The 23,247-nt window shown below is 36.2% G+C and overlaps 2 protein-coding genes across 2 annotated transcripts in view; one reads left to right on the top strand and one right to left on the bottom strand.

The window, feature by feature from the left end:
* Nucleotides 1-52: 52 nt before the first annotated feature.
* On the top strand, nucleotides 53-16,697 carry CENPL (centromere protein L). The gene is made up of 5 exons (XM_010954870.3): nucleotides 53-516; nucleotides 4,402-4,578; nucleotides 6,929-7,180; nucleotides 9,761-10,303; nucleotides 12,423-16,697. Exons 2-5 carry the CDS (start codon nucleotides 4,405-4,407, stop codon nucleotides 12,492-12,494), a joined length of 1,041 nt encoding a protein of 346 aa, XP_010953172.2. The 5' UTR covers nucleotides 53-516; nucleotides 4,402-4,404; the 3' UTR covers nucleotides 12,495-16,697.
* Nucleotides 16,698-21,644: 4,947 nt separating this feature from the next.
* The window catches only part of KLHL20 (kelch like family member 20), a 36,791-nt gene continuing 35,188 nt past the window's right edge, over nucleotides 21,645-23,247 (bottom strand). Inside the window, exon 12 of the mRNA XM_074349816.1 lies at nucleotides 21,645-23,192. Within this exon, the coding sequence (XP_074205917.1) occupies nucleotides 23,108-23,192 (85 nt within the window). The 3' untranslated portion in view covers nucleotides 21,645-23,107. The remainder of the gene's footprint in view (nucleotides 23,193-23,247) is intronic.

Here is a 23,247-nt window from a genome sequence, read left to right as displayed (position 1 = left end):
TGCGTCAGGCCGCAGAGGCGTCTTGCGTCAGGCCGCAGAGCGAGTCGGGAAACGATTTTAAACAGAGGCGGCGGCAGGACGCTAAATTGCCGCTTTCTCAATGGCGGGATTTCCGAGCTGGCCCTAGCTCCTGAGGGCTGAAGTGGAGAGGGGCGAATAGGGACACACTGTCCTTTGCCCTTTCCCTCCGCGAGCAGAAGCCAACTCCGCAGGAGCGAGGGCCGCGGAGCTGGGTTAGCGAAAATGTCCCTCCAGGCGTGAAGTCTCAGGGCTCGGCTGGAGTCGGAGGGAGCGGAGGTCTCCCAGCTGGGCCCGTCTGCGTCCTTCGTGAACTCACCTGTGGTGGAGCGAGAAGGAATTTGGGAAGGGCCAGGGGTTCCTCCGGACTTTCTCTTAGCTGTCATTTTGGCGGCTTTTTTACTTTGGGGGATTCCAGTCTCGTCGTAGTTTTGGATCCAGAATTGAAGAATGATTCGTGAAGGGAATGGATGACAGCGTCAACACGACATTTTATCGGTAAGATGCTTCGTTATTGGTCCAGGCGTGGCAGTAAACTTTATATTTTGCCCCGTTGTGTGGTCGTTATCGTTACAGTACTTGTGTTTTTACGACGTGCTTAGCATTGGCCTAGGCATTAGCGTTGGGGCGATTGGAGTTAGGTGCTGGTGGCGATGTACGAAAGTGATTTTTAAGCCCAGGTCCCTTCCTTCACGGACTTACCACAAGAAAAACGGCTTAGTTGTAATTGTGTGTTTTGAACTGCAAATGCAAGAGGCATTGACTGGAGAGCTGGCTCTGCAGATGCTTGGAAGCTTCTCCCGAGGAGAAGAGGAAAAACACAGGCATGAAGAGCAAGCAGCAGGGTGATGAGCAGTCTAGATTAGGGGGCGTATGCTTGTATGTAAGGCGCTGGTTCCTAACTTTTTTTTTTTAGTTCAAGTATAGTCGATCTACAATGTTGTGTTAATTTCTGGTATACAGCATAGGGATTCAGTTATGTGTGTATATATATTTTCTCTCTATATATTAATACTCCTTTTCATTATAGGCCATTGCAAGGTATTGAATATAGTTCCCTGTGCTACAGTAGGATCTTGTTTATTTAAAGTATCATATACTGGGCCTTTCTTCACTCCCTTCTCCCACCATGTACACACGCATATAACATTTTTCATCCAACCTTAGAGGGCTGTTAGATTTTGGAAAGACTGTTCATTCATGGATCTTGGGGTAAGAACTCCTGAAGTAGTAGAAAATAAACCTGAATAAGATCAGATAATGTGGTACCTTAATCCAGACGGAGAAGTTCTGACTTCATTTGTTCAGATTTGTGGATATTGTTATGGGATCTCAAACAAGGTAATGACAAGATTAAAGTGGTGTCTATGGAAAGACTAGTCATTGATTGGAGAAGGGGGTTACGATTGGGAATAAGTGGCTGTAGTTAAGAGTGGAAGTGAAGGCCAAATCTCAGAGGGCTAGTATATATCCTTTTAAGAAATATGTCAGAATTTGATGATACATTGGATGTAAAAGTTAAGTTGAGGGAGGAGTTAAAGAGAAGGTGTATTTTAAATGAGAAGAATGGAATTATTACTGAGAAACAAGGTTGGAAAGGAAAGATTTGTTGTGAAATAATGTTTAGCTTTGAATTTAATGCGTTTTAAGACACAAAAGCTTAATGTTCTACAGAAAAATGGAAAGGCAGTTGTAAAGATATGAAAGTAAAGATTTAGGAGTTATACGCAGAATGAATGTTTTCATATGGAGAATGAGTGGTTTCAGAGTCTGGGAAGACACCCACTGTTGGGACAGGAGAAAGAACAGGAATCAACAAGTAAATCAGAAAGAACTGTAGGAAATAAGGAGGAGAAAAATTAAGTCTGAAAAAAAACAAGATTAACAGGAAGTTTGGAGGAGTAAGGGGGAACAAATTTGATGAACCAAGTATTAGGCCCTGGTTTTGGCAAAAACGTTGGTGATTTTCAAAAGTGCCGTTTCTTTATAATGATGGATACAGAGGAGAGATTGCTGAAGATTTCCAATAAAATATTTATTAGTAAGTGGAGGCAGTAGTTGTATACCACATTTCCAGGAAATTGGTCTCAAAAGGAATGATATGAATAGGATTTAAACCAAAAATTTTTAGTGTTAGGACTATTAAAATATGCTTGGCAGTGGAAGAAACGTATCCTGTGGAGTAGAGACTAGAGATGATAGAGGTTTGAAATAAACACGGGAGGTGGTGTCAGAGGGAGATGTGAAGGGATATGGAGATATAGTCTGTTGGTTGATGGATTAGCTTTAGAAAGCAAGTAAAGGGACCTCTTTTCTTAGAATTGGAAGGAAGAATATTGGGACAGTAAATTATTGAGTCAAAATTTATTTTTAACCTCTTAATTATTGAGCAAGGCAGAATTATACATTATTGTGTATGGAGTGAGAAGGTAAAATAGGTATAAATCACTTTCTAATATTTAATGCATAGATTGGGCTACTTCACATTACCACAGCATTAAATACTCACGGGAAATGTTTTCTCAAAGCCAGTCCTTTCAGAGCTAATAGTCTTTCTCACCTAGAGAGACTTTAAAATCTTTTTGGAATTTACAGCATTTCTCTTTTAAGGAGTCAAATTTAGTAGGGCTTATTTTGCATTGACATTGATCCCTGTTGGAAGGCAATGTGGAAGGGGATTAGACCACCATCTCTGGTGTTAGACTGTCTGGGTTCAAAGTTTGGCCCTTGCATCTTTATAAGTTACTTCATTTCTTTGTCTTCTCATCTGTCAACTGGGAGTATAGTAATCCATCTCATAGGATTGTTTGAGGATTAAATGAGACAATTTTTGTTAAGGGCTTGGAAGAGTACCTGGCACATGATGAACACTCAATAAATGTTAGCAGTTATTCCAAATAACACATTTGAAAGAAACACTCTATGTGAATGAGACTAATTAAAATTCTCTTTTGAATAGACAATTCATTATGCATTTAAAGCTAGAATGCTTTAGAGTAGCTGCAATTTGAGTTGTCTGTTATTATGATCTTGCTCTGGGCATTATCTGAGTTTTGAGAACTATATATTTAACTTATGGAGTTTTGTGCAAGATATAGAGGGTGTCCTACTTTGATATAATGAAATTTAAATGTAGTATTAAATAAAAGTTCATTTATGAGAAAAAAAATTTAAAGGGTAACTAACTGTGCCAGTACTTGGGAGTAATTTTTATAGCTTAAATCATAATTCCTTTCAATGAAAGATGTGTTACAATTTTGGAGTTCTGTGAAATATTTCTGTTCTATTAAACCAATACTTGCTTAATTAAGGAGCAGTCAGCATTATATTAGGGTAATTATAGAAGAGAAACATAAAGAGCATGGTTTCAGTCAAAGTAGTTTAGTCTTTTTGGGAAGAAAAAACGTGCACACCAAAAAAAAGTACAAAGAATTATATGAATATGGGCCAAAATCAGTGGTATAGATTAAGTGATCGAAGAGAGCTGTATGAGCTTGTGTATTATTAATCTCCAAAGATTTTATAGAACATTCTTGAAGGATTTTATAGAACATTCTTGAAGGACTTTGTTAGTCATCTAGAGGGCTTTGGGCTTTTTTCAAAATAGTTATCCCTGGGGTCTCATTCTACAACACCCTTCCCCCAAGAAGTGTTTTACATAGGGTTTCTGGGGGAAGAAGGCTAACAAACCCCTACTGTTTAAAAGGGGGTCAAATTCAAACTTGGTCGTAATGGAGGTGAAATGGAAAAAGAACACTTCACACAGGGAATATAATGATAAAGCACATGGAGACAAGAATGTGTTTATGTCTAGGGCAAGTAGGATAAGGACAAGCTGAATTACCAGAGATCTTAAATACCCAGCAGGAGCGTAGAATTTATCTCATCACTGTAAGATTTTTGCACAGGTGACTAATAATAAAGTGCCATTTCTGAAGAGCTGATTACTTTCAGATAAGGAAAATCCTTAGTTGTGATAATAAGAACCTGGCTAAGAAAGTAGCTTTGGGAACAGATGACAGAAACTGTTGAAGGAAAAAGAATGTGCTTAATGACTACATGTTAAAAAATTTGAAAGTGGGAAACTATTTAAATTAATTTAGAAAATTGACAGGAATCTAAAAAAGGACCAGCTAGTTTTTGGAAGGAGGAGGATGGGAAGGAGTTGAATTTAGTTTTGAACATACTGTGTTTGAGATATCTGTAAGGTGATCATAAAAATAGTCAATAAGAAATACAAGACTTGGTTAAAAAGTCAAAACTGGGGGCAGGGACTGGGAGGAAGGACAAAGAATTCTTTTATAGTAAGGAGAGAAATCAGTGAAACTATGAGCGTGAATTAACTTTTTAGTGTTTAGAATTTCTGGTTTTATTTATTTATAGACCATGGATTCTTACAATGCACCAGAATCAACTCCTAGACAAAATGCAACCTCAAGGCTTAAAGATTACTTTATAGGTGCCACCCCTCTGCAGAAACGATTAGAATCAGTCAGGAAGCAGACTTCATTTGTCCCGACTCCACCTCGAAGGAAACTTCCCCAGTGTTCACAGTTACAGGTATGTTTTTTGTGTTCCTTTGTGTTACCAATAATTGAGAATACCTGTGAATAAAATGTTTCAATTTGTGTTACTGTTTGTAGTATTTTCAGTATCTTCTTACCTCCTTAGGTAATAAAATAAATTAGAAACAGCTAAAGCAAACAATTATTCACACTCTCAGTGTCACCTCTGTTATGTATTTTAAGGTCCTTCAATCTGGAATATTTCCACAATGTTTCTTTGTCTTCTTTGACATTGACATTTGTTCCTCCCCTCCCCATTTTAAATAGAATATTCCTCATTTTGTATTTGTTTGATGTTTTCTTTGGACTGAAGTTATGTATTCCTGGCCGGATACTGCATAGGTGCTGTTGTGTCCTTCTTGGGGAATAACATCTGGTAGCACACGGATGATGTGAGTTTTGATCATTCTGTCAAGGTGTTGCCCAGTAATTATGGTTTTATTCACCTCTGCAACTAATAAACTGTCTATGGGAGGACACTTTAAGATAATACAAATATCCTGTTCCATGTCAAAATTTCGCCTTACACTTACATCCGTTATATATTGATAATTTTTGCTTGATCCTGTCTTTATCATGATGGTTGCAAAATAATGGTTTTCCATCTCTATTTGCTCCTTATTTACCAACCAGCCTTTGGCATTCTATTGTAAGTTCTCACTTCTCCATTTATTTATCTATTTGTTAGTAATGGACTCATGAATTTCTGTTTTTCAAAATTTTCTAATTCCTTACTAAACTATTTTAGTGTTTAAATTGTCCCAGATATGTCTGGTGGCAACATGCTCTGTTTTGATTATTTATAAACAACCTTGAAGGTATATAACATTAGCAATTTGTAATTTTACTGAAACATGAAATAAAGCCCTAGTCAGTACAAGTTTGGTGTGTGGTTCTGAGTCACTTAGCAGGGAGCCTGGCTTATCAGTCACCCACACCTTCTTTGTAACTTTGTTTTCTTATCTGTGTTATCTGGGTCTAGTATCTTTTGGAATATGAGAAAAATTTTCCTTCTTCGTGAAAACTTTCTTAAAAAAAAATTACTGGTGCTAGTAATGAAAGTGATGGTTCTTAACCAGAAAACAGAAATTGTGTGTAAATTAAAGACTGGAATGTCTAGTTCAGTGTTTCCTTTTCTCTATGATACAAGTGATTTTGCTGTATCTTTTGACAGTAATAAGTAAAAAGTTTATAACTTTTTGATAAAAGTTTACAACTTTTCCATGAATACTCTCATCAGAACAAATATTTTTGTCAAATGGACAAACTGTACTGAAAGTTCCAAAAGATAGTTGGGGCCAAGAGACTATGTCAGAAAGTGTGGATTTTATAGAAAAATTCAATTCAGGATAAAACTAGGAGCTTATGTGGAGGTGTATGTGAAAACCCTCAGCAATGCATAGGGCTAATATAAACGAAGTATTTTGTTTTTGATGGTACCTGCGGTTCTAATAAAGCATGGCCAAAATACTCCCACGTATCTTTTTATTTAATCTACCGAATTAGAGTGATAGAGTGAATTTATTGCCGAATAATTTTAGAAATTACTTAATTAAAACCAATCAGATTAGATGCACCAGGAATCGTTACTATTTTCAAAATCTATAATTTGAAGTTTCTAAAAGTAAAACAAATATTCATCCAATAAATATTTACTGAACAACTGTTCTAGATGGCATTGCTCTAGGTGCTTGCTAGAGATGTAATAGTGAATAAAATAGGCAAAATCTCTGTTCTCATCAAACTCATGCTCGAGTAGGGAAGACAGACAATAAAAATCAGACAAGTATGTAATGCCAGATGGTTATAAATGCTGTATAAAAAAAAGCATTTTTAAGGAGATGCAGAGTGACAGAGTTGGAATGGGTTGCAGGTATTACTTTATTTTTATTTATTCTTTTGCTTTTTGTTTGTTTGTTTGGTTTGGTTTTGGGGGGAGGTAATTAGGTTTATCTATTTACTCATTTATCTTAATAGAGGTACTGTGGATTGAACCCAGGACCTCTTGCATGCTAAGTGTGTGCTCTACCACTGAGCTGTGCCTTCCCCACTGGTGCTACTTTAGATAGGGTGGCCTCTTGAGTAGCATTTGGGCAGAGGCCTAAAGAAGGAAAGGAACATGCCATGTGAAATCCATGAGAAGAGCATTCCAAAGGGAAGAGAAGGTGTAACAGGTGGAAAGGCCTGTTCAAGGATGTTCAAAGAGTCCTGCAAACTCCAGTTTGGCTGGGGTGCAAAGATCAGGCACCCAGAAATACAGTTTTATTAAATACTTAAAATACTATGATTAAGTTCTTATGAATATTTCCTAATTCTTAAACTTTTTTTTGTCTTGATTTTTTTAGGAAGATGTTGATCCTCAAAAGGTTGCATTCCTTCTGCATAAACAATGGACTTTATATAGTTTAACTCCCTTATATAAATTCTCCTATACTAATTTCAAAGAGTATTCTAAACTTCTGAGTGCATTTATTGCTGCTGAAAAGCAAAAAGGACTTGCTGTGGAAGTGGGAGATGACTTCAACATCAAAGTGATTTTCTCTACTCTCCTAGAAATGAAAGGAACACAGAGGGACCCTGAAGCATTTCTTGTCCAGGTATATTGTATAAGCAAGCAATACTTGCTTCCTACGAGAAAAGAATCTGCATTGTCTTGGTTTAGAAATTGTGGTATTACTGTTTTTAAAATTCTTAAGCTTGTTTATAATCTATTTGTAAACCTATTTTATGTCTTGTTTGACCAAATTATAGAAATTAGGTGTGACCAACTTTGCATTATGTGCATTATGGCTTTTTTTTTTTTTTAACTAGTAATCAGTGTGTTAGATGGTTTAACTCATGTCATTAGGTTATTATTCATGCCTGCTACTTCTGTTTCTGCTGAGTTAACTCATTTTAGTCATCGACAAATGAAGTTCTGAAATAGTTGAAAAGTCATGATTTTGTTTGTGTGTTTATTTGTATAGATCAGGGGTCAGGCCAGATCTGATCTGCTGCTTGTTTTATAAATAAGGTTTTATTGAAATAGATCCCTATTCATTTTTTTACGTATTATCTATGGCTCCTTTTGTGCTACAACAGCAGAGTTGACTAGTTGCTACAGAGACCATATGGCTTGCAGAGCCTAAATTATTTACTATCTGGCCTGCTACAGAGAAGATTTGCTGACCCCAGTATAGACCACTGTCCAGATAGTGTCTAGAATTAGGTTCAGCTGTATATTACAGAAAGTCTAAATAATAGTAAATTAAAGAAGATAGAGATTTGTCTTACAAAAAGGTGTCGAGGTAAGCTGTTTAAGACTGGTAAATGCTTCATGAAATTACTGATAATCGAAGCTGCTTCTCTCTTCCCTACCATCCTTGGTGCATGGCTTTCATGCTTGCTGTCACATTGTAATCTAAGTTGGCTCGTGGCTCTGAATATTATGTGTAAGTTCAAGGCAAGAAATGGGAAGAAGATGGAAAGGGCAAACAGGGTGCCTGCCACTGTGTAGATCTTTAATGAGACTTGCTGAGACTCATCAACTTCTCTTTACATCCCAGTTGAAAGGGAGACTAGAAAAATTTTCTTTTTCAGTGGGTGCTTTGTCACCTTAAGTAAAAACACTGTATTGCTGTGGAAGGAAAATACATGCTGGGTAGGTAATTAGCAGCCTCTGTCAAGTGAAGCAGTTGATGCCCAAAGAAGTTACATGGTTAGCATGTCATCAGGCAAGCAAATGTTCTTGTGAGGAATAGAAATGACCTCTTGAACTCCTAGGTTAGTGTCCTAATAGCTTTCATGTTAAATCTCATTTCTTAACAGGGTTACAAGACTCGTAAGTTATTTTAAAAAGGGGTAGACATCTGGGCTTTAAGGTATTTGGAAGGCTTATAACTTCTTGAACAAGAAGGAGCTATATGGTAAAAGTAATTGTTTAAATGATCATCCTAAAGGGATATGATGTAGGGCTGTGATCTTCACCTCCTGGTCAAACTTTAAAACTTCTGTGAATATCTGGAAGGTATGTTTGTTATGTAATTTACAAATTTAAAGTTTGAGGAGTTAGTCAATCTGCTGGAAAATATAATCATGATTCTAAAAGATCTGAATGGATTGGCACAATGGGCGAAATTGAGATTAAAATTTTAATAGGGATAAGTTTACTGCCTCCGTATAGGTTGGGGGGAATTCTCCAGTTAACAGCAAAAATGAGTATGTAGGGCTAATTTATGTAACACTGTCAACTAAAACCCAGAAAACTATTGCAGTCTAAAATTATATTAATAAGAGTATAATCTGGGTTAAAGATGGTGTCAGTCCTGTAATCACACCTTTTTGAAGTAATTATGTTTTCTTATGAATATGTCTCCCCTGCAGAAGAATTTCAGAAAAGAGTGTCCAGATAGTGTGAGAACTTGAACGTATGTCATAGGAGGAATGGTTGAAGAAACTGGAGATAATGAAATTGGCAGTATGTATGATAGGGATCAAGTATTTAAAGGTTTTTCTCTGTAGAAGAGAAATTAGATATGATTTGTTCTATGTGCTCATAAGGAAGAAAGCAGGACCAGTGGTTGGAATCCACAGGGCCTAACATATGTAAGAGCATTTTAAGTGGATAGAAAGAGCTGCCTTAGGAAATAGTGACGTCTTCCTCAGTGGAATAATTCAAGCGCATTGGATTTGGTGACCTTTTACAGCCCCTTCTTTAGAACTTTGGTTGAGATTTTGAGATTCTTTTTTTCTGGATACTATACCTGGTTATACCACATTGGCCTCCTTTATTTTGCATTTTGATTGCACCAACATCTTGCCATATACCATGTCCTGATAAGAATATTAGGAGAAAGGTCAATTAACTTGGTAAACCCTAATAGTGATCAGGAAGACTGTGCCCTCTGTGGTTTTTGGCAGGTAATACAACGTATCTTCTTATTTTTAAATATACTAATTAATGTTGAGAAGATATAATTTAGAAGTAAAGGTACTTTTAAAAAAATTTACCTTATTTTTATTGTGTGTGTGGAGGTAGTTAGGTTTACTTACTTATTTTCAGAGGAGGTACTGGGGATTGAACCCAGGACCTTGTGTATGCTAAGCGGGCGCTCTACCACTTGAGCTATACCTTCCCCTCCTGAAGTAAATGTACTTTAGAATTTAATGAACCTGTTTGATTTTCTTCTTCTTTGCAGATCCTATCAAAATCTCAATTGCCTTCTGAACACAGAGAAGGTAAAGTGTTGTGGACTGGTTGGTTCTGCTGTATATTTGGAGATAGTCTTCTGGAGACTGTTTCAGAAGATTTCACCTGCCTACCTTTATTCCTTGCAAATGGAGCAGAGACTAATACAGCCATAATTGGAACCTGGTTTCAGAAAACTTTTGACTGTTATTTCCGTCCCTTAGCAATCAGTGCGTTTAATCTTTCCTGGTTGGCTGCTATGTGGACTGCATGCAAAATGGACCGTTATATGGCTACCACTGAATTTCTTTGGTCTGTACCCTGTAGCCCTCAAAGTCTGGACATTTCTTATGCCATACATCCAGAGGATGCCAAAGCTTTGTGGGACAGTGTCCATAAAACACCTGGGGAAGTTACTCAGGAGGAAGTTGACTTATTCATGGATTGCCTGTATTCACATTTCCATAGGCATTTCAAAATCCATTTATCAGCCACAAGATTGGTTCGTGTTTCAACATCTGTAGCTTCAGCACATACTGATGGAAAAATAAAGGTTAGTTTGAGCAAATCTAGTTAAGTTTTTTTTTTTTACTTGTTGCGTAGTTTTCCAAATGTATGGCAATTTTATTTTCCACGTGGAAGAAACACAATGGAATGTCTTCTAGTTCAAGACAGAGAGATTTTATTTTATGCTTTGTAAATGGTTTGCTGAAAAGTTTTTAGTTTTCTAGATGCAGCTTTATAATCGAAGGATATTGTATGCTGTGTTCTGTAGACTGGTAATAATATGAATTATTCTGTAGGAGCTTTGAAGCCTTCAGAATTGTTTCTTGTCAACTTTGAAATAATTATCAGAGTAACAGAGGATTTTGTGTGTTACATAAGAAAATTATAGCAGAAACACAGAACTAAAATATAATCTTTGTATTTTAGGTTTTTCTATCCCTACAGGGAAAGAAATAATAGAGACATTGTTTTACTGTCTATGAAGTCCTCATTAGGAGAAATATCAGAAATAAAATGAGAGTAGGCACTTAAATATATTTAAATATATTATGTTAATATATTTAAACTATATTAAAATACAGCCATAATAAACACTCAGTGAATATTGGTCTTGTCCCTGTCCTAGGTGTTTAACATACTTTAATCTTTAGAGAAACCCTGTAGTTAGGTGTTTTTATCTGCATTCACTTTATTTTTAAAACAAGGAAACTAAAGCCAAGATAGGTTTAAATGACACAGCAAGATAGCTTAGTAAGGGGAAGAGTCAGGATTTAAACACTTAACCTCTTAGGTTCCAAGAAGTTCATACTCTGTCTATAAGTACTACATTAGTGCTTTTCAAACTGCAAGTCATAATGCAACAGTAGGTTGGGAAGTAATTTTGATGGGAAGAGACCAGCTTTAAAAAAACAAAAAAGAAAAATAGAATAGAAAATATAAAAATGAGTGTATTACATGTGGTTAGGATATACATTGCTTATACTGGGTCGTGATGTTAAATTTATTTCTTACTGTGGTTTGCAGTAAAAAATTTGAAAGATTGTACTATACCATGTTACTTTGACATTATAAAGAAAGAATTTACATTTTAGCATCTCAGAATTCAACTTCATGAAGTCTGCGTATTTTTAAATTCTATTTCCATATGCTCTCATTCTATTAGTGAACTACATTTAAAAACTAGTTTATATCATGTGTTCTTACCCATTTATGAATTTAAGGGTGGTCCTGTTTTTTCTGGTCTATTTTAAGAAGCTCTCTTTTATTTTATTTTATTTTTTTTTGAGGTGGGGAGATAATTAGGTTTTTACTTACTTGTTTTTATGTTTAAAGGAGGTCCTGGGGATTGAACCCAGGACCTAGTGTGTGCTGTGTGTGTGCTCTACGACTTGAGCTATACCCTCCCCGCTAAGAACCTCTCTTAATGATGTAAGACAGTAACTGTGGCTCCTAGGTTCAAGTAATGCCGTGATGGTAGCTTACACTTATTAAGCACTAGCTGTGCCATGCATTATTGAGCATTTTACACATACTGTCTCATTTAGTTTTCACAGCAACCTGTCTGCATAGATTGTAAAGAGGAAATTGTGGCACAGAGGATGAGTAGGCTTCCTAAGATCACACAACTAGTAACTGGAATTGGAATTGGAACCTACTCATCTGACTCAAAAGCTTATGCTTTTAACTGCAACGCTGTATTGCCTGTCAAAAGTTTGAAATTAATGTATTCACCAGATTTCTGCCTCTGCTTAGTTTCTACAAGACACTTGTGGAATTGTGTATCCCTTTGAGAAGAAGGAAGCCATGGAACTCTTTGTAGAAAATGTAGATGCTCAATTTGCATATAAGTCCAAGGGGTTCGTAGATACCCCTATGCCTCTCTCTTCAGGCAGATAGCTCACCCATAGAAGCCAGGATAAACAAGAACCCTAGTCTAATTACTCCTAAGCACTACTGACTAGTAGTTGTAAATTTATTACAGTCAGTTGTCTTCGTTAAATAAAGTCTATTTGACTTAGAACAGCAATGGTTTGGGCTCATGTTTGTATCTTAGCTTGTAGATAATGGATTTTAAAATAAGCCTGGAATATTTATCAAATATCAAACTACTTTGTTATAGTTAATTCTATTTTAATTTTAAATGTCTTTTTTTTTTTTTTTTTCAGATTCTGTGTCATAAATACCTTATTGGAGTTTTGGCATATTTGACAGAATTGGCGATTTTTCAAATTGAGTGAGGCCTTGTGGGGACTATACATTATGGATTCTATACTTTTTTCTCACTGATAATCTGCTGAATTGCAATGCTGAGAGGGACTGCAGAAGAAATGGGCATCTCTCTCTGCATGTTTTCCTTACAGTGCCTTGGAAATACCCAGATGACAGTCAAGAAGTGTCTAGAAGAACAAAGAAGGTGGTAGTAGATGAACTACAGCCAGGTGCTCATGTAACAGTCATGATCGTCTGGGAGCCAGTCTCTAGAATATGCCGAGTTCTTAATTTGTTGGCCATCTTTCTAAATTTATATATGATGTTTATTATGTGAAACTTTTAGGATTGAAGTGAGATATCTTTAATGTTGACTATTTCTGATTTGCATCTTTAAAACCTTTAATCACTAATTTTAAGCGTTTTAGACTTACACTTAGAATTTGTCTTCTGTAGGCATTTTCATAGCATTGTTTTGCTGTAGAGAACTGGCAATCAAAATCCTTCCCAAGGGAAACTAAAGTTTACTATACATTTTTTTAAGCCACTAATATGCTTCTGTTTTTAATACTGTTCAATTCTTACTGCAATGTTGAATTAAATATTCACTTTTAAAATGAAGCATGTGTTTATCGGTATCTTGGTGACAGATTTTTAATTAATTTCTCAGGAATGGGAAGCTTTAGGCTTTTTCTGTAGCACAAAGGTTACACAACAACTGTACGGGATCATACAAATTGTAGAGTTGAAAGACACCTGTGAGCCTCTTTTGAGGGCAGAAATTATATTACTTAACTTTCGTGTTCCTATTTTGCTTTAGCACAGTGCTTGGTAAATATCTGTAGCTTGCTTAAGTAAATTAATTTTAACCAACTCTTTGATTTTACAGATGAAAACTATGAGATCGAGCAACTTTGACTTGCACAAGATGTTATATCTAAAATTCTTCTTTTTACTCACTGAGCAGAGGAAGATTTTAAATAATATTTTTAAAAATCTTGTTTGAAAGAAAATAACTTTAATGGGCTGTCATTCAAAACAAAGATTAACTTCTGGAAGGGGGTATTATTTCACATATACTAGGAACAGCAGAGGTAGTGGGAAAGCATTGGCTTTGGAGTCAGACATTCATTCATTCAACTAACTCTACACTCCTGCTGTGTACTTAGACCTACGTTGGGTCTATAAGGCGTATAGCAGTGAAGACAAGAAAGATCCCTGTCCTGTGGGAATATATTCTAGTAGAGGAAGACAAAAGAAAAATCATTTCAGATGGAGATAAATGCTGTAAATAAGGCAGCACAATAGGAAAGAGGGTGACTGGGCTGGGGCCTACTTTACATACAGTTGTCCAAGAAGGTCTCTCTGAGGACGTGACATTTGAGCTGAGTCCTGGGTGATGAGAGGGAACCAGCAGTGTGAAGACCTGAGGAAGCCTGTGCTGGGCAGGAAAGACCTTGATGCAGGTAAGAGCTGGCTTGTGTGAAGAGTAAAGGAAGTTTGTGTGGCCGGAGCCTGCTAAGTAAGGGTGGAGTGGCACGAGGTGAAACTAAGGAGACTGTGCAGCAGTGACTTCTTTCATGGTGTTGCATCTCCCAGTTTGGGGCTGGGCATGTGGCTGCCCAGAATAAAAATGACATTTCCTAGCCTTTTTCATAGGTTGATACAATCATATGAATAGGTTCTGACCCATGGCATATAAATGGAAGTGTCATGTAGAGCTTCTAGGAATCTTCCTTAAAAAAGCCCCTATACCCCTTGCCCTGTGCTGCTGCTGCTTCCAGTTTTTCTCCTTAATGTGTCACTGGGATGAGGGTCAGGTCCTAGGGATGGCAGAGCACGGCCTGGAAGAAGTCTGTGCCCTGAGGGCTCTTGGACTGAACTCCAGCACCAGCCTCGGGCGGTCTTCCTCCAGACTTACACATCAGAGATGTAAGCTTCTATCTTGTTTAAGCTATTGTTACTTTGGTTCTCTTGCTCATAGCCAAACTTAACGCTAACTGATACAGAGGCAGGGTCCACATCATCTAAGGTTTAACAGGTACTGTGAAGAGACTGGATTTTATTCTAAATGCAATAGGGAGCCACTGAAGTTTTAGTAGAAAAGTAATATGAAGAAGAGTAATATGACCCAATTTGTATTTTATAAGATTTTATAAGACATGGAGAATAAGTTGTAGGTGGACAAGAGTAGAAAAGGGAACAGTTAAAAGGTTGTTAGAAATGGTACAACCTCATGGAGAAGTTACCAATATCTAGCAAAATTATGTGTCATTTATCCTTTGACCAGCAATCCCACTTCTGGGATTCTATCCCCAAAATTCACTAGCAAAAATACAAAATGAAGCAGGAACGAGGCTGTTTATTACAACAAAATTTGTAATAGCAAGACTAAAAACAATCCAGATGCTCAGAGAGGGATTGGTTGAATATGGTATAGCTGTGCAGTGAATTACTATGTAATTATACAAGGGTTTGAGGAAGATAGTTAATACCACCATAGAGTTATCTCTAGGCTATATTGTTACATGAAAAAGCAAGATGTGGATAGATAGAGTGTATAGTATGCTATATTTTATGGAAGGAATGGGGAAAATATGAGTGTGTGTATATTTGCTTACTTTTTGAAAAAACTTTGGAAGGCTAAACTAAAAACTAAGAAAAGTGGTTACTAATGGAGGTGAGGGAAATTAACTGGGTAGAGGGGACAGGAATGAAAGTTAGGACTTATCTGAATGTTTCTTGTTTATAGTTTGAAACCATTTAAGTGTTTTATGTAATTATGAAACAAAATTAGATCAAAAAGAAGAAAAGCAATCCCTAAAAATTGAAAACAAATGAACCTATGTTAAGTTTGTGCCATAATCACACAAAGGATTATTTTTAGTACCTCTAAATCCTTGTGTTTTGACTATATATCTTCAGTGGGCTATATCCTAGGAAAATAAAAGCAGCAGAGGAATCTTAAATTGCATTGACTTAAATAGTATTGATATTGTTATTTTACCACTATTCATAGTAAGATAAAATACATGTAATTATAACAATGTTAAGACCTAAGGTTTCCAGTATAATAGAAAAGATAAAATCAAGTGAGCTAAGTAGAAACTGTAATATTAAGTCTGAATTGGAGATACCAGCATGAACTCATTTATTTCTGAAATGCAAACATTCCTAATTTTGATGAAGCCCACTTTATCAAATTTTTTTTTGTTTCACATGCTTTAGGTGTTGTATCTAAGAAATCATTGCTTACCCCAAGGTCCTGAAGATTTACTCCTAAGTTTTCTAAGGATTTTATAGTTTTAGCTCTTAAGTCTGTAATCCATTTTGAGTTGACAATTTGGCAAGAATTTAGGTCTGTAATCCATTTTGAGTTTTTATTTATGGTGTGAAGTAAGCATTCAAGTTCATCATTTTGCATATGGATATTCATTTGTTCTAGCACCACTTATTGAAAAGACTGTTATTTTCCCATTGAATCGTCTGTCACCTTTCTTAAAAATCAGTTGGCCATAGATGTTTGAGTTTATATCTGTACCCTCAGTTCTGTTTTATTCATCTATATGTCAGTCCCTATGCCAGTACCGCACTGTAGCTTGGTAGTGTTTTGAAATCAGGAGTGTGAGTCTTCCAACTTTGTCCTTTTTTTAAGTTTGTTCTGGCTATTCATTTTGGTGTTTGGCATTTTCATAAGAATTTTAGGATCAACTGGTCAATCTTTATTATAAAGTTAGCTGGGATTTTGATGGTGATTGCCTTGACTCTGTAGATCAGTTTTGAGAGTACTGTCATCATAATGATATTAAATTTTCTAGTCTGTGAACATGAGATATCTTTTCATTTATTTAAATCTTTCAAAATTTCTTTCAACAATATTTTATTATTTGATACAACATTGTAAAATGATTATAAATCGATAAAAAAATGTTTAAAAAAAAACCCCACAATGTTTTATTGTTTTCAGCATCCAAGTATTGCACTTTTTTGGTTACATTTATTTCTAAATTGTTTTTTATGCTATTGGGAATGGAATTGTTTGCTTAATTTCATTGTTGGATTGTTTGATTCTAGTGTATAGAAATATAGCTGATTTTGTATATTGCACTTGTATTCTATGATTTTGCCGAACTTGTTTATTCCAGTAGTTTTTGGAATGAATTCCGTAGGATTGTCTATATATAAGATTCATGTCATTTATGAATAAAGACATTTTTACTTCTTAATTTCAATCTGAATGCCTTTTAGTTCTTTTTCTTGCCAAATTGCCATAGCTAGAATCTCTAGCACAATGGCAGATAGGTAGAAGCAGTGAGAGTGAACAGTCTTATCTTGCACCTGATCTCAGAGGGAAGGCTTATTTTACCACTAAATACGATGTTACCTGTAGGTTTCTTCATAGATACCCTTTATCAGACTGTGCGAAAGTTTAGTGCCCCAGCTGCCTGTGTTGTTCAATGGCTAACTGTTACACATAATGAGAATACCAGGAGAGAGAAAGGAATAGAAGAAATACCTGAAACGGTAATGACTGAGAATTTCCTCAGATTAATGTCAGACACCAAACTACAGATCCAGGAAGCTCAGAGAACAACAACAAGCAGTTTAAGTGCCAAGAAACTATGCCTAAGCATAAAATATTCAAACTATAGAAATTCAAAGATAAGGGGAAAAAATCCTGAAAGAAGCCAGAAGGAAGAGAACACGTTACCTATACAGGAACAAAGTTAAGAATTACATCTGACGTCTCCTCAGAAACCATGCAAGAAAGGAGAGAGTGGAGTGTTAAGAGAAAATAAAAACCTATCAATGTAGAATTCTGTACCCTATGAAATTATCCTTCAAAAGTGAAGGAGTTGCAAACATTTTGTTGGACAAGCAAAAGGAAATTTCATCAATAGGAAATTTGTCATCAGTAGACCTGCCATGCAAGAAATGTTAAAAGAAATTTTTTAGAAGGAAAATAATACAGGTCAGAAACCTGTATCATTGCACCTGTATAAAGTAAGGAAGAGCATCAAAGAAGGAATAAGTGAAGGTAAAATTTAAAAATTTTATTTTTCTTATTCTTAATTGATATACCATGACAGTATGTTCAAAATAATAGAACAATATGTTCGAATATGTATGCTTATTATATATAATGTACATAATATAAGTGTTTATAAATAATACAAAATATATATACATTTAAACATATATTTATGTATGTCTATATATAAATGAATGACAGCAATAATACAAGGGACAGAATGGGCTTCCAGATATTACATATGTCCTGACTGATGCAATAGAACACTTACGAAGTATTTCTAAGTATTATTTAATTTCAGTGTCTTTATAGAGATGTAGGTTTGATGACTCCTTTCACAATGGAGGATACACACATATACATGGAACAGAGAGTGCAAAGACTATGGAAGAATTTCTAAAAATAATTGAGCAAAGGAACAAAAAAGCAATTTAACCAAGTGAGCACATGGAAGGACAGAAAAAAAGAAAGCTCCAAGGTATAATTGTAAACATTAAGTAAAATGAGAACGAGGGAAACTTTCATATGGACTAGGTACTAGGTAATGTTAACAAACTGTCAATTTTATCAAGTGTGGTAGTGTTATTATAAGTAGACCTTATCTGTTAAAATTAAGTATTCAAATGTGAGTAAAATAGCATGTGCCTGGGATTTGCTTTAAAATACTCCAGTGGTGGTGGAAGAAGTAAGAGTGGGAGGGAATACATCAAACAAGATTAGCAAAGTGGTAATCATTTTTGAAGCTGCATGGTGGTACTTGGGCATTCGTGGATTTGTTACATTCTTTTTTCCCCCCATGTATTTGCTTCTCCCAGAGTAAGAGAAGAGGGGCAGAGAGAGACACCCACGGTGAAAGCAGAGTGTGTTACGACCTAATTTGGAAATGATGTACCATCACTTTTGTAGCATACACTCAGACTCACAGACCAGACCAACCTTGGTGCAGTGCAGAAGGCTGTTACACAGGGCATGAATGCCAGAAGGCAGGGACCACCACTGGGGGCATCTTGGAGCCTAGTACCATACCCACACAGACAAAAAGAGATGGGAATAAACGTCAGGAAAGAAAGTTAAGAGAGGAAACTATTGGCATATGAGATCCATTAGGATGGTACCTGCCTGCTGCTTGGTTCTCCTGTCTTATTTCTGGACTTGTCTTTTTGCATTTTACTATCCTGATAAATCAAACTGCTTTAGTTTCCCTAAACTCTCCATTTTATCTCATTGCCTTTAATTCTGTGTATTTTGCAGATGCTGCTCTGTCTGGGGTGCCCTTTCCACTCTTGCTTACTTAGCAAGCAAAACTACAACTGTCTTTCAATCTTTTCTCAGTCACAACTTCTTTTCAGATCACTCTTTGAGTCTCCATCAGGCCAGACTATTGAATCACTACTGCTGGGCTGTGAGGTCAACCTTTGAACAACTTGGGTTTGAACTATGGGTCCACTTACACACGGTAAGTACTACAATGCTTACCGCGTTTGAGGTTGGTTGAATCTAAGCTCATAGTAACTATTATTCAGGGTTCTCTAGAGAAATAGACCAATAGGATAAATTTATCTCTATCTAACCCTATCTATCTATCTATTATCTACCTACCTACCTATCTATCTTATCTGTTGATTTATTATAGTAATTGGCACGATACAGTTCTGGAGGCTAAGTCCCACAGTCTGCCTCTGCAAGCTGGAGAACCAGCAAAGCCAGCAGTACAATGCAATCCGAATCTGAAGGCCTGAGAACTAGGAGCTCTGATGTTCGAGGGCAGGAAGAGATGGATGTCCCAGCTCAGAAAGAGAAAGAGAATTCCCTCTTCTTTTGCTTTTTTTGTTCCATATGGCCCAAAACGGATTAATTGATGCCTGCTCACATCGGTGAGTGTGGAATCTTTACTCAGTCTACTGAATCCAATGCTTATTTCTTCCAGAAACATCTTCATAGACACACCAAGAAAAAAAATGCTTTACTAGATCTCTGGGCATCCCTTAGCCCAGTCAGCTTGACACGTAAAATTAACCACCACAGTGATTTGTACAACTTTCCCCAAAGTCTAATTTTCTCTTGAAAGCTTGGATTTTATCATTGATGATAAATGCTGTCAGTTTTCCTTGAAGTGACAGCCTCCCTTTGCTCATTTTCCAGAAAATGTCCACCAAACACCCAAGTCTGAATAATCTGACAATCATTCTTTCAAAAAGTGTCTTGTTCAGCTTGCAACTCAAAACAATCACATAAGATTTTTCTTGTGACAGGCACTGCATTTTGGTATGTAGCAGAAATATTCCATATATCCAAGGGTTGAGATTTCTTAAGTGAAATTGACAAAATTTTTTGAACTGTGAGGGGATGGTGGTGATACCATGACTGGTAGTACAGTTTGGTGCCAACTGCCTTGAATTGTGCTAAAGCCTGGGCAGTTTATCTACCATTGTTTTTGCATCCTCAGTGCAAATGTAAAAAAAAAAAAAAAAAAAAAAAAAAGAAAAAGGCAAAAAACTTCCTAGGATTACTAAGAAAAAAGCTTTGACTCATAGATACTCTGAAAGAATCTTGAGGACTTTTCAGAGGTCCACAGAGACATTCTGAGAACCACTAACATAGACGCTTGATCAAACTCAGGTTTGAAATTGTAAGTTTTTTGAAGGCAGGGACTGTTCTGTTTAGTAGGAGTCCAAGTGTTCATTGATCTAAATTCACCCTGAAGATATGTGTCACCTTTTCCTAAGAATTCAGAATCCCTTAAGTAAATATTCTAACTTTCTAGGATAGTGGTATCAGTGTTATTGTTACTGGAATAGCCCCAAATATTTAATGTTAGTATAATAAATACAATGCATCTTCTACATTTAAAAGAATGTAAGTTCCTAACCATAAATGACTAAATAACTGAAAGGTTACTATTGTTAAGGACCCTCAAGACAACTCTAGTTGAAGAGTTTTATCATTTCTAGGAACTATTCTTATCATTTCCAGAACAGAGACCTCTGTTTAAAAGCAATTTGCAGAGCTGGTTGTCACAAACTATTTAAAAAGACAACCAGCCAGTGATACTCAGGTTTCCTGGGCTGTTTTTGTCTCTTGCTTTTTCTCTCCTCTCTTGCATTTCCTTCCTTATCCCCGCCCCTGTCTTTTTTTTTTCCTTTTCCCATCTGTTTACTAAGTTAATATAAAGTCTGAAAAGCTTTTTCCCCACTCTCAAATATTGTTTAGGAGGCAACTTTTCTAGTTTACAGTTGTCAAGAACTAGTCTCTGCAGTGTAGAAAGATGCAAGTAAAATATAGGAGAACCAAACTGGGGAACAAGGACATCAGAAATAGGATGTGGAGGGAAGGATGGATTTGGAACTGGGGGGTGTGAATTTGAGGTTCAGCTTCTATCATGTCATTTAAACTTTTCTAAGCTTCACTTTATTTATTTATAAAATGAAGGTGACCACCAATCCAACCCAGCTCTGGGTTTACTTTCCAGAGTTGTGGAAATCACTATGCAAATAAGTTAATATTCTGTTCCACACCAGTGGGCCTCTACTCGTGAATCACTGTCACGTGATCTGCTCTCATCCCTGCTTACGAGAGTCTAATCCCTAGAATTCTGTTCCTGTTCTCATTCCTCTCCTTTTCTTTAAGTATACACAACAGTGGAGTCTAGGGAAGTGTGTGATACTGTCTTGAAGGTGGACTGTTAATGATGTAGTACTGTAAGGATTTCAAAAAAAATTTTATACTTTTTCAGTGTTGCAAAGCAGACTTACTTAAAATTAAGGTCTATTAGTACATTCAGTTCCAGGCCACGTTTCAGGCAGGTCTGCAGTGGCTGTGCAGCACAGAAAGAGAAACTGAGCAGGAGTTTGGGGAATGATTTCAAACGTCGGTTCTATCATTGACTATTTACTCTTAGGCAGGACTCCCTTGGTTTTCAGTCTCAGGGTAGAGAAATAAATGGATTTGAACCAGAGGATTATTAAATCTCCTTCCAGCTCAAAAATTGTATGAATCTAATATAATAAAAATTCATTATTCTAGCTGTCAATCCCTTTATTCCTTCAGGTTGAAATTACTTAAAACATTACATATAGGAAATATAAATGCTATAGAAGCAGAAAGTCTAACTAGCAAAGATACAAGCATAAAAAAGCATTAACCAAAATTTTTTATGGTAAGTACTACCTTTATTTTAAAAAGTTATACATGCTAGAAAAAAGCATAAATGATACATGTAAACAATTATTTACCAAATACTTATTTTCTTTTCCTTGTAGAGGTGCAAATGATCTTTAAATGTAAACACAAAAGTTGCCAAACATTTTTGTAGTGGGTAGGGGGGAGGTTATTCCTTTTGGTTGTGGTTAAAGTCTTATTCAAAGGTTTCCTGCAAAATACATTGAAAAAACCTGGTCTGTGAACACAGTAACAAAACAAACTTTAACCTCTGAAATCTATCATTTTTTTTTCCTTAAAAATCATTAACTTTTTACCAGAAAGTGCAATTTGAGAGTAGTAGTAACAGTGGCTTTATAGAATGAGGATAATGGTATCTAGTTTTATAAAAGAACCAAGATATTATTAATAAAATGCCTCTATTGAAATTATTCTCATTAGCATACTATTACATGGACCGAAGAATTCATTCCCTTGGAGGCTGTGATTACAGGTGAGCCTCAGCTTCAGCAGGCCTGAGCGTCAAGTGTGAATTGCATATCAGTATTCACTGCTGGGGAGAGGACGTGTCTCCCTGCTGGTCTAGCAATAGGAAATAGAGAAGGAAAGTTGCTTCAGGCAGTAATGTTTTTGAGCAGAAACTCTTGCAGAGTTGCGCATGATTCTACTGGGGGATTCTCAAGACAGTGTAAGAGAACTGTATGCTGTTTTTGTAGAGGCACTGAGCAGAGCTCTAGCTCTAGCAGAAACTGTATGAAAATAAGACTTTAAATACAGCAGAAAACAAGTTCATATGGAAGGAAACAATTTATGAACTTCCACTGATGAAAACTTTAGCATTTGAGTCCTGGTTTGTCGATTTAATATTCCTTTTGAATTGTTCTTGATAAATGAGATGTTTCCTTTGTTTTGTTTTTTAGCTTTTCAAGTCTTCTGGTGCTTGGTACAGAATGATGGCTAACTAAAACACTTTGCACACTTTGTCACTGGTAGTCCCTGTAAGTAATGAAGTCATGTGGATGGAGTGCTTAGAATCAACAACTAGATCATATGTAGCCCTCTTTCCTTATTAGTTCTTCCAAACGTAATCAATAGCTTAAGATTTCACTGTTTGAAATTTTTGTCTTTTTTTTGTTTTTCCTTTTTTTTTTTGGTAGCAGGGAGGCTAAATCAAAAAAAAGAAAAAAGAAAAAAAAGGAAGAAAATAACCAACAACAAAAAATCCATGATAAATTAAAACCAAAAAATAAATATTCTTCAGCACAGAACTGAAAATTATTGTGCAAAGGTGGCATCTTGCAAGTGAAGTACTTTCATTGTATTTGTATTTCCACATGTTGAGGCACCGGCAAAGAATAAAATTTGTTTAGTGTTTTCTAGAGCTATACAAAGCTCCAAAGTCAAAGTTCTCCAGAATACAGAGAAGCATATACACGACTGTCTTCCATATGTTCACCATATATGGGATTCACAATGTGTCATTTTTATAACTCCTACACCACCCCCAAGCCGGCGGTAATTCATCCCACCATATAACCTGCAAAGAAAGAAACACAATCAGATTTCACATGGAAAAAGCTCTGTTTCTTCCA

The sequence above is a fragment of the Camelus bactrianus genome, chromosome 21, assembly GCF_048773025.1.
Source record: "Camelus bactrianus isolate YW-2024 breed Bactrian camel chromosome 21, ASM4877302v1, whole genome shotgun sequence".
Classification (NCBI taxonomy): domain Eukaryota; kingdom Metazoa; phylum Chordata; class Mammalia; order Artiodactyla; family Camelidae; genus Camelus; species Camelus bactrianus.
Note: the sequence above shows the minus strand (reverse complement) of the source record. Positions and strands in the feature narration are given on the sequence as shown.